We start from the raw sequence: 15,674 nt of genomic DNA on the forward strand, positions 1-15,674 counted from the left end.
ATCTCCTCCTTCGCTCAAGCGAGAAAAGCCCGAGCACCCTCAACCTTTCTTCATAAGACATGCCCTCCAGTCCAGGCAGCATCCTGGTAAATCTCATCTGCACCCTCTCCAAAGCATCTACATCCTTCCAAGAATGGAGGCGACCAGAACCGGACACAATATTCCAAGTGTGGTCGAACCAGGGTTTTATAAAGCTCACAGCTCTTCAACTCAATCCCCCTGTTAATGGAAGCCAACACACCATACGCCTCAACAACCCCATCAACCTGGGTGGCAATTTTGAGGCAATTTTCTATGTACGTGGACCCCAAGAGCCCTCCCAAGAGCCCTCTGTTCCTCCACACCTGCAAGAATCCTGCCTTTAACCCTGCATTCAAATTTGACCTTCCAAAATGAATCACTTCACATTCATCTAGGTTGAAGTCCATCTGCCAGCTCTGCACCCCGTCAAAGTCCTGTTGTAACCTGCAATAGCCCTGAACACTACCTACAATTCCACCAACCTTGGTGTCATTGGCAAACGTACTAACTCACACTTCCACAAAAAACCACAAAGAGCAGAGGTCCCAGAACAGATCCCTGCGAGACACCACTGGTCACTGACCTCCAGGCGGAATACTTTCCACCACCACTCACTGTCTTCTTTCGCCCAGCCAATTCTGTATCCAGACAGCCAAATTTCCCTGTTTCCCATGCCCCCTAACTTTCTGAATGAGCCTACCATGAGGAACCTTGTCAAATGACTTACTGAAATCCATATACACCACATCCACTGCCCAACCTTCATCAATGTTTCTCGTCACATCCTCAAAGAATTCACTGAGGCTTGTGAGGCATGTCCTGCCCCTCCCAACTATGTCTTTCTAAATAACCATAAATCCTATCTCTCAGAATCCTTTCGAAAATTTTGCTCACCACAGACTGACTGGTCTGCAATTCCCAGGGCTTTCTCAATTCCCTTTCTTGAACAGGAAAACAACATTCGCTTCCCTCCAATCATCCGGTACTACTCCAGTGGAGTGAGGATGCAAAGATCATCGCCAACAGCGCAGCAATCTCCTGCCTCGCTTCCCGTAGTAACCTTGGGTATATCCTGTCAGCCTCAGGCAACTTATCTTCCTGATACTTTTCAAAATTTCCACAACATCCTCCTTCTTAATAGCAACCTGTTTGAGTCTATTAACCTGGCTCACACTGTTCTCATGAGCAACAAAGTCCCTCTCTCTTGTGAATACTGAAACAAAATATTCATTTCAGGCCTCCCCATCTCCTCAGACGTTAGACACAAGTTCCCTCCACGAATCTTCAAAAAACTCCAGTAGGTTTGCCAAACATGATTTTCCATTTATAAATCCATGTGATATGAGCTAAGAGTCCTGATATTGTATCCTTTGTAACTGACGCTAGCATTTTCCTACTACTGATGTTCGGGCATTCAGTCTGCAATTCCCTGTTTTCTCCCTCTCTCCTTTCCTTAAATAGCAGGATTAAATTTTTCCACCATCCAGTCTGACAAGGCTGTTCCAGAATTTCTTCAACTTTGGAAGGTAACAACCAATGGTATGACTCTTTCCATGGCCAACTCCTTTAGTCCCCTGGGTGTAGAATATCTGGCCCCATGAATCAAGTGTTTATCGCAGGGGGCAATACCAAGATACCGGTTAGCTTTTTTGGAAGACGATGCTATCCAAAATCTACACTAACATCCTTGTGATAAACTCGAGCAATAGGTGACTGGCTACTTAGCTCACGATTAAATGTCTGATAGCTTGCCAGTTTAAAACCATTAAAGCCTTTTTTTAAATGAAAAGTCAGTTCATATTGGTAACTCTGGATTTGTTACTGATACTTCCTTATACATTGTATGATGTGGGAAATTTAGGTTCAGGTTTGTTTGTGTTAATGAGTGAAGTATTCCGCATTAATGATGTGTCCAATAGATGCAGGACCAGGGAAGGGGTGGGGAGATGAGGGGCAAGGGCATGGGCAGAGGGCAAGGGCAGCGACACAACGGCTGGGGGGGGGGGGGGGGGGGTAACTGAGGAGAGGCACCCGCCGAGATACAGAAAATACAATGTACATATTAGACATTCGACAATGAATTTGACAAAATTCCAATAACAGTTTCAGACAATGACAGACGACAACATGTATTACGGTGATAAAACGCGAAGTCGAATTAATATTGACAACAGATTTACCGTTTCAAACCACCTCTCTAAACATTCTCCAGTAGGCAATTTGACAGATATTGAGTGAGATGACTCGCTATCACTTATTTCTTCCAAATGGCCGAATAGGAAACCGGAAATCCAGATAGAATTACGAGCTGTATAACAATCATACCTCAATATACGGGCTACGGGTTCAGGGACCCGGGCTTCAGGCCCCAAACCACCCGCCTCTTTACACTTCCGCTACCTCAGCTTTACTGCCTTAAATCTAAAGCACCAAATTCGCACCGACAATTTCCACAGCGCCATCCAAGCTTGAACCTAACTCACCGTCGCACTGGTTTCCTCATCTCCTGGATTAACCTCCTGCAGCACCGCGTCTCCCTCCTTCTTTGTTACTCTGGAACGGCGCTCAGATTCAAATTCGCAGCTTCCGGCGCGTAGCTCTGCTCAACCCGGAAGCCCCAATATCAACTGTGACCTCTGGCCAGGGAAGGGCGGGACCCACAAATGGCATGAGCGGGACCCACAAATTGCATAAGCTTTCAAACCATGAATCTTCACACTGCGAGAGATCCAGGGTGGGAGCTTCACACTGTGGCAGATTACAGGACGGGGGTCTTCACATTGCGGGTGACTCCAGGACGGGGATCTTCACACTGCAGGAGAGTCTAGGATGTGGATCTTCGCACTGCGAGAGATTCCAGGACGGGGATCTTCACACTGCGGGAAATTCCAGGACGGGGATCTTCACATTGCGGGAGATTCCAGGACGGGGATCTTCACACTGCGGGAGATTCCAGGACGGGGATCTTCACGCTGCGGGAGATTCCAGGGCTTCGATCTTCACACTGCCGGAGATTCCCGGACATGCATCCTCACACTGTGGGAGATTCCAGGGCTTGGATCTTCACAGTGCGGGAGATTCCAAGGCGGGGATGTTCACACTCCCGCCAATTCCAGGACATCGATCTTCACACTGCGGCAGATTCCATGGCGGGGTTCATCACACTGCGGGAGATTCCAGGGCAAGGATCTTCACACTGCAGGAGATTCCAAGATGTGGATCTTCAAACTGCAGGAGATTCCAGGATGTGGATCTTCACACTGCCGGAGATTTCACTACATGGATCATCACATCGACAGATTCCATGGCGGTGTTCTTCACACTGCGGGAGATTCCAGGATGTGGATATTAACATTGTGTGAGATTCAAGGACATGGCTCTTCACACTGTGGGAGATTCCACAACGTCAATCTTCACACTGTGGGATATTCCAGGATGGGGATCTTCACACTGCGGGACATTCTAGGACGGGGATCTTCACACTGCGGGAGATTCCAGGACAGGGATCATCACACTGTGGGAGACTCAAGCTCAGGGAGCTTCACACTGCAGGAGATTCCAGGACTTGGACCACCAAACTGCCGCAGATTCCAGGACGGGGATCTTCACACTGCCGGAGATTTCACCACATGGATCTTCACACTGCGGCAACTTCCGTGACAGTGTTATTCACACTGCGGGAGATTCCAGGATGTGAATCTTCACACTGTGGGAGATTCCAGGACGTGGCTATTCACACTGTGGGAGATACCAGGACGTGGCTCTTCACACTGTGGGAGATACCAGGACGTGGCTCTTCACACTGTGGGAGATTCCAGGACGTGGCTCTTCACACTGCGGGAGATACCAGGACGTGGCTCTTCACACTGTGGGAGATTCCACAACGTTGATCTTCACACTGCGGGACATTCCAGGACAGGGATCATCACACTGTGGGAGATTCCACAACGTTGATCTTCACACTGCAGGACATTCCAGGACGGGGATCTTCACACTGCGGAGATTCTAGGACGGGGATCATCACACTGCGGGAGACTCAAGCTCAGGGAGCTTCACTCTGCGGGAGATTCCACGATGTGGATCTTCACACTGCAGGAAATTCCAGGACTTGGACCACCAAACTGCCGCAGATTCCAGGACGGGGATCTTCACACTGCCGGAGATTTCACCACATGGATCTTCACACTGCGGCAACTTCCGTGACAGTGTTATTCACACTGCGGGAGATTCCAGGACGTGGCTCTTCACACTGCGTGAGATTCCAGGATGTGGATCTTCACACTGCCGGAGATTTCACTACATGGATCATCACATCGACAGATTCCATGGCGGTGTTCTTCACACTGCGGGAGATTCCAGGATGTGGATATTAACATTGTGTGAGATTCAAGGACGTGGCTCTTCACACTGTGGGAGATTCCACAACGTCAATCTTCACACTGTGGGATATTCCAGGATGGGGATCTTCACACTGCGGGACATTCTAGGACGGGGATCTTCACACTGCGGGAGATTCCAGGACAGGGATCATCACACTGTGGGAGACTCAAGCTCAGGGAGCTTCACACTGCAGGAGATTCCAGGACTTGGACCACCAAACTGCCGCAGATTCCAGGACGGGGATCTTCACACTGCCGGAGATTTCACCACATGGATCTTCACACTGCGGCAACTTCCGTGACAGTGTTATTCACACTGCGGGAGATTACAGGATGTGAATCTTCACACTGTGGGAGATTCCAGGACGTGGCTATTCACACTGTGGGAGATACCAGGACGTGGCTCTTCACACTGTGGGAGATACCAGGACGTGGCTCTTCACACTGTGGGAGATTCCAGGACGTGGCTCTTCACACTGCGGGAGATACCAGGACGTGGCTCTTCACACTGTGGGAGATTCCACAACGTTGATCTTCACACTGCGGGACATTCCAGGACAGGGATCATCACACTGTGGGAGATTCCACAACGTTGATCTTCACACTGCAGGACATTCCAGGACGGGGATCTTCACACTGCGGAGATTCTAGGACGGGGATCATCACACTGCGGGAGACTCAAGCTCAGGGAGCTTCACTCTGCGGGAGATTCCACGATGTGGATCTTCACACTGCAGGAAATTCCAGGACTTGGACCACCAAACTGCCGCAGATTCCAGGACGGGGATCTTCACACTGCCGGAGATTTCACCACATGGATCTTCACACTGCGGCAACTTCCGTGACAGTGTTATTCACACTGCGGGAGATTCCAGGACGTGGCTCTTCACACTGCGTGAGATTCCAGGACGGGAATCATCACACTGCGGGAGATTCAAGGTCACGGAGTTTCACACTGCGGGAGATTCCAAGACGTGAATCTTCACACTGCAGAAGATTCCAGGATGGGGATCTTCGCACTCCTGGAGATTGCAGGATGTGGACCCGCACATTGCGGGAGATTCGAGGACGGGGATCTTCACACTGCTGGAGATTCTATGATGTGGATCTTCACACTGCTGGAGATTGCAGGTTGGGGCTCTTCACATGACAGGAGATTCCAGCTCGGGGACCTTCACACTGCGAGTGATTCCAGGACTTGGATCTTCACACTGCCGGAGATTCCACTACATGGATCTTCACACTGCGGCAGATTCCATGACAGTGTTATTCACACTGCGGGAGATTCCAGTATGAGAATCTTCACACTGTGGGAGAATCCAGGATGTGGGTATTAACATTGAGTGAGATTCCAGGACGTGGCTCTTCACACTGCGGAAGATTCCAGGACGTGTCTCTGATCGTGTTTTTGGGATCCTTAAAGGGGAGGGGGAGCAGCCCCAAGTCGTGGTCCACATAGGTACCAACGACATAGGTAGGAAGAGAGATGGGGATTTAAGACAGAAATTCAGGGAGCTAGGGTGGAAGCTGAGAGCTAGAACAAACAGATTTGTCTCTGGGTTGTTACCCATGCCACGTGCTAGCAAAGTGAGAAATAAGGAGAGAGAGGAGTTGAACACGTGGCTACAGGGATGGTGCAGGAGGGAGGGTTTTGGTTTCCTGGATAATTGGGGCTCATTCTGGGGTAGGTGGGACCTCTACAAACAGGATGGTCTTCACCTGAACCAGAGGGGTACCAATATCCTGGGGGGGAGATTTGCTAGTGCTCTTTGGGGGGGGGGGGGTTTAAACTAATTCAGCAGGGGGATGGGAACCTAAATTATAGTCCCAGTGTACAGGATGTTGAGAGTAGTGAGGTCAGGGATAGGGTTAAAAGTTCGAAAGAGGGCACCGGCAAGCAGGACGCTGGTTTGAAGTGTGTCTACTTCAACGTCAGGAGCATCCGGAATAAGGTGGGTGAGCTTGCAGCATGGGTTGGTACCTGGGATCTCGATGTTGAGGCGATAGAAAGGACGCTTGAGGACTCGTCTACTGAGGTAGTATGGGCCGAGGTTAGGAACAGGAGAGGAGAGGTCACCCTGTTGGGAGTTGTCTATAGACCTCCGAATAGTTCCAGAGATGTAGAGGAAAGGATTGCAAAGATGATTCTCGACAGGAGCGAGAGTAACAGGGTAGTTGTTATGGGGGACTTTAACTTTCCAAATATTGACTGGAAATACTATAGTTCGAGTACTATAGATGGGTCAGTTTTTGTGCGGTGTGTGCAGGAGGGTTTTCTGACACAGTATGTAGACAGGCCAACAAGGGGCGAGGCCACATTGGATTTGGTACTGGGTAATGAACCCGGCCAGGCGTTAGATTTAGATGTAGGTGAGCACTTTGGTGATAGTGATCACAACTCGGTTATGTTTACTTTAGCAATGGGCAGGGATAGGTATATACCGCAAGGCAAGAATTATAGCTGGGGGAAGGGCAATTATGATGCTATTCGGCAGGATTTAGGATGTATAGGATGGGGAAGGAAACTGCTGGGGATGGGTACAATCGAAATGTGGAGCTCTTTCAAGGAACAGCTACTGCGTGTCCTTGATAAGTATGTACCTGTCAGGCAGGGAGGAAGTTGTCGAGCAAGGGAACCGTGGTTTACTAAGGAAGTTGAAGCACTTGTCAAGAGGAAGAAGAAGGCTTATGTTAGGATGAGACATGAAGGCTCAGTTAGGGCACTTGAGAGGTACAAGTTAGCTAGGAAGGACCTAAAGGGAGAGTTAAGAAGAGCGAGGAGAGGACACGAAAAGTCGTTGGCGGATAGGATCAAGGAAAACCCTAAGGCTTTCTATAGGTATATCAGGCACAAAAGAATGACTAGAGTAAGATTAGGGCCAATCAAGGATAGTAGTGGAAAGTTGTGTGTGGAATCAGAGGAGATAGGGGAAGCGTTAAATGGATATTTTTCGTCAGTGTTTACACTGGAGAAAGACAATGTTGTCGAGGAGAACACTCAGGTTCAGTCGACCAGGCTAAATGGATTTGAGATTCAAAAGGAGGAGGTGTTAGCAATTTTGGAAAATGTCAAAATAGATAAGTCCCCTGTGCCAGATGGGATTTATCCTAGGATTCTCTGGGAAGCCAGGGAGGAGATTGCAGAGCCTTTGTCCTTGATCTTTATGTCGTCTTTGTTGACAGGAATAGTGCCGGAAGACTGGAGGATAGCAAATGTTGTCCCCTTGTTCAAGAAGGGGAGTAGAGACAACCCTGGTGATTATAGACCTGTGAGCCTTACTTCGGTTGTGGGTAAAATGTTGGAAAAGGTTATAAGAGATAGGGTTTATAATCATCTTGAAAAGAACAAGTTGATTAGCGATAGTCAACACGGTTTTGTGAAGGGTAGGTCATGCCTCACAAACCTTATTGAGTTATTTGAGAAGGTGACCAAACAGGTGGATCAGGGTAAAGCTGTTGATGTGGTGTATATGGATTTCAGTAAGGCGTTTGATAAGGTTCCCCACGGTAGGCTATTGCAGAAAATAAGGAAGTATGGAATTGAAGGTGATTTAGCGGTTTGGATCAGTAATTGGCTAGCTGAAAGAAGACAGAGGGTGGTGGTTGATGGCAAATGTTCATCCTGGAGTTCAGTTACTAGTGGTGTACCGCAAGGATCGGTTTTGGGGCCACTGCTGTTTGTCATTTTTATAAATGACCTGGAAGGGGGTGCAGAAGGATGGGTTAGTAAATTTGCAGATGACACGAAGGTCGGTGGAGTTGTGGATAGTGCTGAAGGATGTTATAGGATACAGGGGGACATAGATAAGCTGCAGAGCTGGGCTGAGAGGTGGCAGATGGAGTTTAATGCGGAAAAGTGTGAGGTGGTTCACTTTGGAAGGAGTAACAGGAATGCAGAGTACTGGGCTAATGGCAAGATTCTTTGTAGTGTAGATGAACAGAGAGACCTCGGCATCCAGGTACATAAATCCCGAAAGTTGCCACCCAGATTAATAGGGCTGTTAAGAAGGCATCTGGTGTGCTAGCCTTTATAAGCAGGGGGATTGAGTTTCGGAACCACAAGGTCATGCTGCAGCTGTACATAACTCTGGTGCGGCCACACCTGGAGTACTGCGTGCAGTTCTGGTCACCACATTATAGGAAGGATGTGGAAGCTTTGGAAAGGGTTCAGAGGAGATTTACTAGGATGTTGCCTGGTATGGAGGGAAGGTCTTACGAGGAAAGGCTCAGGGACTTGAGGTTGTTTTCGTTAGAGAAGAGAAGGCTGAGAGGTGACTTAATAGAGACATATAAGATAGTCAGAGGGTTAGTTAGGGTGGACAGTGAGTCATTTTCCTCGGATGGTGATGACCAACACGAGGGGACATAGCTTTAAATTGAGGGGTGATAGATATAGGACAGATGTCAGAGGCAGTTTCTTTACTCAGAGAGTAGTAGGTGTGTGGAACGCCCTGCCTGCAACAGTAGTAGACTCGCCAACTTTAAGGGCATTTAAGTGGTCATTGGATAGACAAATGGATGAAAATGGAATAGTGTAGGTCAGATAGGCTTCAGATGGTTTCACAGGTCGGCGCAACATCGAGGGCCGAAGGGCCCGTACTGCGCTGTAGTGTTCTATGTTCTATGTTCTATGACGTGGCTCTTCACACTGCGGGAGATTCCACGACGTCGATCTTCACACTGCGGAAGATTCCAGGACGGGGATCATCACACTGCGGGAGACTCAAGCTCCGGGAGCTTCACACTGCCGGAGGTTCCAGGGCGTGAATCTTCACACTGCAGAAGATTCCAGCACGTGGATCTTCACATTGCGGGAGATTCCAGCACTTGGATCCTCACACTATAGGAGATTCCGGATGGGGATCTTCACACTGCGGGAGATTCCAGCTCAGGGTGCTTCACACAGCGGGAGATTCCAGGAGAGGATCTTCACACTGTGGGAGAATCCAGGATGTGGGTATTAACATTGTTCAGCGTCTTTCAGGACGTGGATATTCACACTGCATGAGATTCGTGGGTATGGATCTTCACACTGCAGCACATTCCAGGTCGTGGATCTTCACACTGCTGAAGATTCCAGGATGGGATCTTCACACTGCGGGAGTTTCCAGGACGTGGATCTTCACACGACAGGAGCTTGCAGCTCGGGGAGCGCCACACTGCGGGTGATTCCAGGAGGAGATCTTCAAACTGAGCCATATTCCAGGACGTTGAGATTTACACTGCAGGAGATTCCAGGATTTGGATCTTCACACTGTGGGAGATTCCAGGAAATGGATATTCACACTGCGAGAGTTTCCAGGACATTGATCTTCACACTGCACGAGATTCCAGGACGTGGACCATCACCCTGCAGGAGATTCCAGGATGTGGATATTCACACTATGTGAGATTCCAGGACATGGATATTCACACTGCGAGAGTTTCCAGGACGTGGATATTCACACTGCGAGAGTTTCCAGGACGTGGATATTCACACTGCAGGAGATTCCAGGACGTGGATCTTCACACTGCCGGAGATTGCACTACATGGATCTGCACACTGCGGCAGATTCCATGACGGTGTTATTCACACTGTGGGAGATTCCACGATGTGGATATTAACATTGTGCGAGATTCCAGGGCGTGGCTCTTAACACTGCTGGAGACTCCACGACGTCGATCTTAACACTGCGGGAGAATCCAGGAAAGGGATCATCACAATGCGGGAGATTCCATGACGTCGACCTTAACAGGACGTGGCTCTTCACAGTGCGGGAGATTCCAGGGTGTGGCTCTTAACACTGCGGGAGGTTCCGGACGGGCATCTTCACACTGCGGGAGATTCCAGGACTTGGATCTTCATACTGCAGGAGAGTCCAGGATGGGGTTCTTCACACTGCGGGAGATTCCAGGATGGGATCTTCACACTGTCACAGGTTTCAAGACGTGGATATTCACATTGCGGGAGAATCCGGGATTTTCACACCGCAGCATATTCCAGGATGTGGACCAGCACACTGCGGGAGTTTCCAGGACGTGATTCTTCACACTGCAGGAGATTCCAGGACGGGGTATTCACACGGGACAAGATTCTGGGTTGGGATCTGCACACTGCGGGCGATTGCAATATGTAGCTCTTCACAGTGCGGGAGATTCCAAGATGTGGTTCTTCACAGTGCGGGAGATTCCAAGATGTGGTTCTTCACACTGCGGGAGATTCCGGATGGGCATCTTCACACTGCGGGAGATTCCAGGACTTGGATCATCACACTGTGGAAGATTCCAAGATGGGATTCTTCACACTGCAGAAGATTTCAGGATCTGAATATTCACACTGCAGAAGATTCCAGGACCGGGATCTTCACACTGCGGGAGTTTCCACTACATTGGACCTTGTCTCTGCTGCAGATTCCAGGACCGGGATCTACACACTGCCGGAGATTCCACTACATGGATCTTCACACTGCGGCAGATTCCAGGACCGGGATCTTCACACTGCCGGAGGTTCCACTACATGGATCTTCACACTGCGGCAGATTCCATGACGATGTTATTCACAATGCGGGATATTCCAGGATGTGGATTTCACACAGCGGGAGGTTCCACGACGTCGATCTTCACACTGCGGGAGATTCCAGGATGGGGATCATCACACACCGGGAGGTTCAAGCTCAGGCAGTGTCACACTGCGGGAGATTCCAGGATGTGGACCTTCACACTGCGGGAAATTGCAGGCCGTGGATCTTCGCACTGTGGGAGATTCCAGGACTTGGATCTTCACACTTCAGGTGATTCCAGGACAGAGATCTTCACAGTGCGGGAGATTCCGGGACAGGGATCTTTCCACTGACGCAGATTGAAGTACGTGACTTTTCACACCAGGAGATTCCAGGATTTGGATTTCGACACCGACATATTCCTGGACGTTGATCTTCACACTGCGGGAGATTCCAGGACCTGATTCTTCACACTGCAGAAGATTTCAGGACGTGCATATTCACACTGCAGGAGATTCCAGGACGTGTATCTTCACACTGCGGGAGATTCCCGGACTTGGACCTTCTCTCTGCCGCAGATTCCAGGATGAGGATCTTCACAATGCCGGAGATTCCACTTCATGGATCTTCACACTGCAGGAGATTCCGGATGGGGATCTTCAAACTGCGGGAGAGTCCAGCTCTGGGTGCTTCACACTGCGGGAGATTCCAGGACGGGAACTTCACACTGCCTCAGATTCCAAGACGTGGCTTTTTACAATGCGGGAGATTCCAGGACGTGGATCTTCACACCGCGGCATATTTCAGGACGTGGATATTCACATTGCGGGTGATTCCAGGACGTGGCTTTTCACAGTGCAGGAGATTCCTGGACATGGATCTTCACACTGCAGGAGATTCCAGGATGGGATCTTCACACTGCGGCAGATTCCATGATGATGTTATTTACACTGCGGGAAATTCCAGGATGTGGATATTCACACTGCAGGAGATTCCAGGACGTGCATCTTCACACTGCCGGAGATTCCACTACATGGATCTTCACACTGCGGCAGATTCCATGACGGTGTTATTCATACTGTGGGTGATTCCACGATGCGGATATTAACATTGCGGGAGATTCCAGGACATGACTCTTCACAGTGCGTGAGATTCCAGGATGTGGCTCTTCACAGTGCGGGAGATTCCAGGACATTGTTATTCACACTATGGGATATTCCAGGACGTGGATATTCACATTGTGGGAGATTCCAGGGCGTGGCTCATCACACAGCGGGAGATTCCAGGATGTGGCTCTTCACAGTGAGGGAGATTCCAGGACATTGTTATTCACACTATGGGATATTCCAGGACGTGGATATTCACATTGTGGGAGATTCCAGGGCGTGGCTCATCACACAGCGGGAGATTCCAGGATGTGGCTCTTCACAGTGAGGGAGATTCCAGGACATTGTTATTCACACTGTGGGATATTCCAGGACGTGGATATTCACAGTGCGGGAGATTCCAGGGCGTGGCTCTTCACACTGCGGGAGATTCCACAACGTCGATATTAACACTGCGGGAGAATCCAGGAAGGGGATCATCACAATGCGGGAGCTTCAACGACGTCGATCTTTCCAGGACGTGGCTCTTAACACTGCGGGAGATTCCAGGATTTGGATCTTCACACTGCAGGCGATTCCGGGACGGGGCTGTTCACAGTGCGGGAGATTCCAGGACGTGGCTCTTAACACTGCGGGAGATTCCAGGACGTGGATATTCACATTACGGGATATTCCAGCACGTGGCTCTTCACAGTGCGGGAGATTCCAGGGCGTGGCTCTTAACACTGCGGGAGGTTCCGGACGGGCATCTTCACACTGCGGGAGATTCCAGGACTTGGATCTTCATACTGCAGGAGAGTCCAGGACGGGAATCTTCACACTGCGGGAGATTCCGGATGGGGTTCTTCACACTGCGGGCGATTCCAGGATGGGATATCACACGGCCACAGGTTTCAAGACGTGGATATTCACATTGCGGGAGATTCCGGGATCTTCACACCGCGGCATATTCCAGGTTGTGGACCTGCACACTGCGGGAGTTTCCAGGTCGTGATTCTTCACACTGCAGGAGATTCCAGGACGGGGATATTCACACGGGGCAAGATTCTGGGTTGGGATCTGCACACTGCGGGCGATTGCAATATGTAGTTCTTCACACAGCGGGAGATTCCAGCATGTGGCTCTTCACAGTGCGGGAGATTCCGGATGGGCATCTTCACACTGCGGGAGATAGAACATAGAACATAGAACACTACAGCGCAGTACGGGCCCTTCGGCCCTCGATGTTGCGCCGACCTGTGAAACCATCTGAAGCCTATCTGACCTACACTATTCCATTTTCATCCATTTGTCTATCCAGTGACCTCTTAAATGCCCTTAAAGTTGGCGAGTCTACTACTGTTGCAGGCAGGGCGTTCCACACCCCTACTACTCTCTGAGTAAAGAAACTGCCTCTGACATCTGTCCTATATCTATCACCCCTCAATTTAAAGCTATGTCCCCTCGTGTTGGTCATCACCATCCGAGGAAAAAGACTCTCACTGTCCACCCTATCTAACCCTCTGACTATCTTATATGTCTCTATTAAGTCACCTCTCAGCCTTCTCCTCTCTAACGAAAACAACCTCAAGTCCCTGAGCCTTTCCTCGTAAGACCTTTCCTCCATACCAGGCAACATCCTAGTAAATCTCCTCTGAACCTTTTCCAAAGCTTCCACATCCTTCATATAATGTGGTGACCAGAACTGCACGCAGTACTCCAGGTGTGGCCGCACCAGAGTTATGTACAGCTGCAGCATGACCTTCTGGCTCCGAAACTCAATCCCCCTGCTGATAAAGGTTAGCACACCATATGCCTTCTTAACAGCCCTGTTAACCTGGGTGGCAACTTTCAGGGATTTATGTACCTGGATGCCGAGATCTCTCTGTTCATCTACACTACCAAGAATCTTGCCATTAGCCCAGTATTCTGCATTCCTGTTACTCCTTCCAAAGTGAACCACCTCACACTTTTCCGCATTAACTAGTTACACCACTAGTAACTGAACTCCAGGATAAACATTTGCCATCAACCACCACCCTCTGTCTTCTTTCAGCTAGCCAATTGCTGATCCAAACCGCTAAATCACCTTCAATCCCAGACTTCCTTATTTTCTGCAATAGCCGACCGTGGGGAGCCTTATCAAACGCCTTACTGAAATCCATATATACCACATCAACCGCTTTACCCTGATCCACCTATTTGGTCACCTTCTCAAAAAACTCAATAAGGTTTGTGAGGCATGACCTACCCTTCACAAAACCGTGTTGACTATCGCTAATCAACTTGTTCTTTTCAAGATGATTATAAACCCTATCTCTTATAACCTTTTCCAACATTTTACCCACAACCGAAGTAAGGCTCACAGGTCTATAATTACCAGGGTTGTCTCTACTCCCCTTCTTGAACAAGGGGACAACATTTGCTATCCTCCAGTCTTCCGGCACTATTCCTGTCGACAAAGACGACATAAAGATAAAGGACAAAGGCTCTGCAATCTCCTCCCTGGCTTCCCAGAGAATCCTAGAATAAATCCCATCTGGCCCAGGGGACTTATCTATTTTGACATTTTCCAAAATTGCTAACACCTCCTCCTTTTGAACCTCAATTCCATCTAGCCTGGTCGACTGAACCTGAGCGTTCTCCTCGATAACATTGTCTTTCTCCAGTGTAAACACTGACGAAAAATATCCATTTAACGCTTCCCCTATCTCCTCTGATTCCACACACAACTTTCCACTACTATCCTTGATTGGCCCTAATCTTACTCTAGTCATTCTTTTGTTCCTGATATACCTAGAGAAAGCCTTAGGGTTTTCCTTGATCCTATCCGCCAACGACTTTTCGTGTCCTCTCCTCGCTCTTCTTAACTCTCCCTTTAGGTCCTTCCTGGCTAACTTGTAACTCTCAAGTGCCCTAACTGAGCCTTCATGTCTCATCCTAACATAAGCCTTCTTCTTCCTCTTGACAAGTGCTTCAACTTCCTTAGTAAACCACGGTTCCCTTGCTCGACAACTTCCTCCCTGCCTGACAGGTACATACTTATCAAGGACACGCAGTAGCTGTTCCTTGAAAAAGCTCCACATTTCGATTGTACCCATCCCCTGCAGTTTCCTTCCCCATCCTATATATCCTAAATCTTGCCGAATAGCATCATTATTGCCTTTCCCCCAGCTATAATTCTTGCCTTGCGGTATATACCTATCCCTGCCCATTGCTAACGTAAACATAACCGAGTTGTGATCACTATCACCAAAGTGCTCACCTACATCTAAATCTAACACCTGGCCGGGTTCATTACCCAGTACCAAATCCAATGTAGCCTCGCCCCTTGTTGGCCTGTCTACATACTGTGTCAGAAAACCCTCCTGCACACACTGTACAAAAACTTTTTTTTTTATAAATGTTTTTTATTGCGTTTTCATGTTTTATATATGACAAGTTACAAATTGTTAGAGAGAAAAAAAGAAGACACAAAAATTTAACATGTATATTTACAGTAAGCACCTTGGTAACAACAATTGTGGCCGCCCCCTTTAGCCAGCATACATATTCTACATTCCCCAATATGGCCGAGGCACATGTTTATAGGCATTTATTTATAGATTGGTTCTGGGCCTTAGATTGCCATCAAACCCCCATAACGAACCCGTAACCCCCCCCCCCCCCCCCCCCCCCCCCCCCCGATTCCTGTCCATTTTCCCCCTTCT

At 49.0% G+C, this 15,674-nt stretch overlaps 1 protein-coding gene across 1 annotated transcript in view; it reads right to left on the minus strand.

Moving 5' to 3' along the window:
• g2e3 (G2/M-phase specific E3 ubiquitin protein ligase) overlaps positions 1 to 2,647 on the minus strand; it is a 336,184-nt gene extending 333,537 nt beyond the window's left edge. The window contains exon 1 of the mRNA XM_038790247.1: positions 2,505 to 2,647. Within this exon, the coding sequence (XP_038646175.1) occupies positions 2,505 to 2,524 (20 nt within the window). The 5' untranslated portion in view covers positions 2,525 to 2,647. The remainder of the gene's footprint in view (positions 1 to 2,504) is intronic.
• Positions 2,648 to 15,674: the final 13,027 nt, after the last annotated feature.

The sequence above is a fragment of the Scyliorhinus canicula genome, chromosome 2 (genome assembly GCF_902713615.1).
Source record: "Scyliorhinus canicula chromosome 2, sScyCan1.1, whole genome shotgun sequence".
Classification (NCBI taxonomy): Eukaryota; Metazoa; Chordata; class Chondrichthyes; order Carcharhiniformes; family Scyliorhinidae; genus Scyliorhinus; species Scyliorhinus canicula.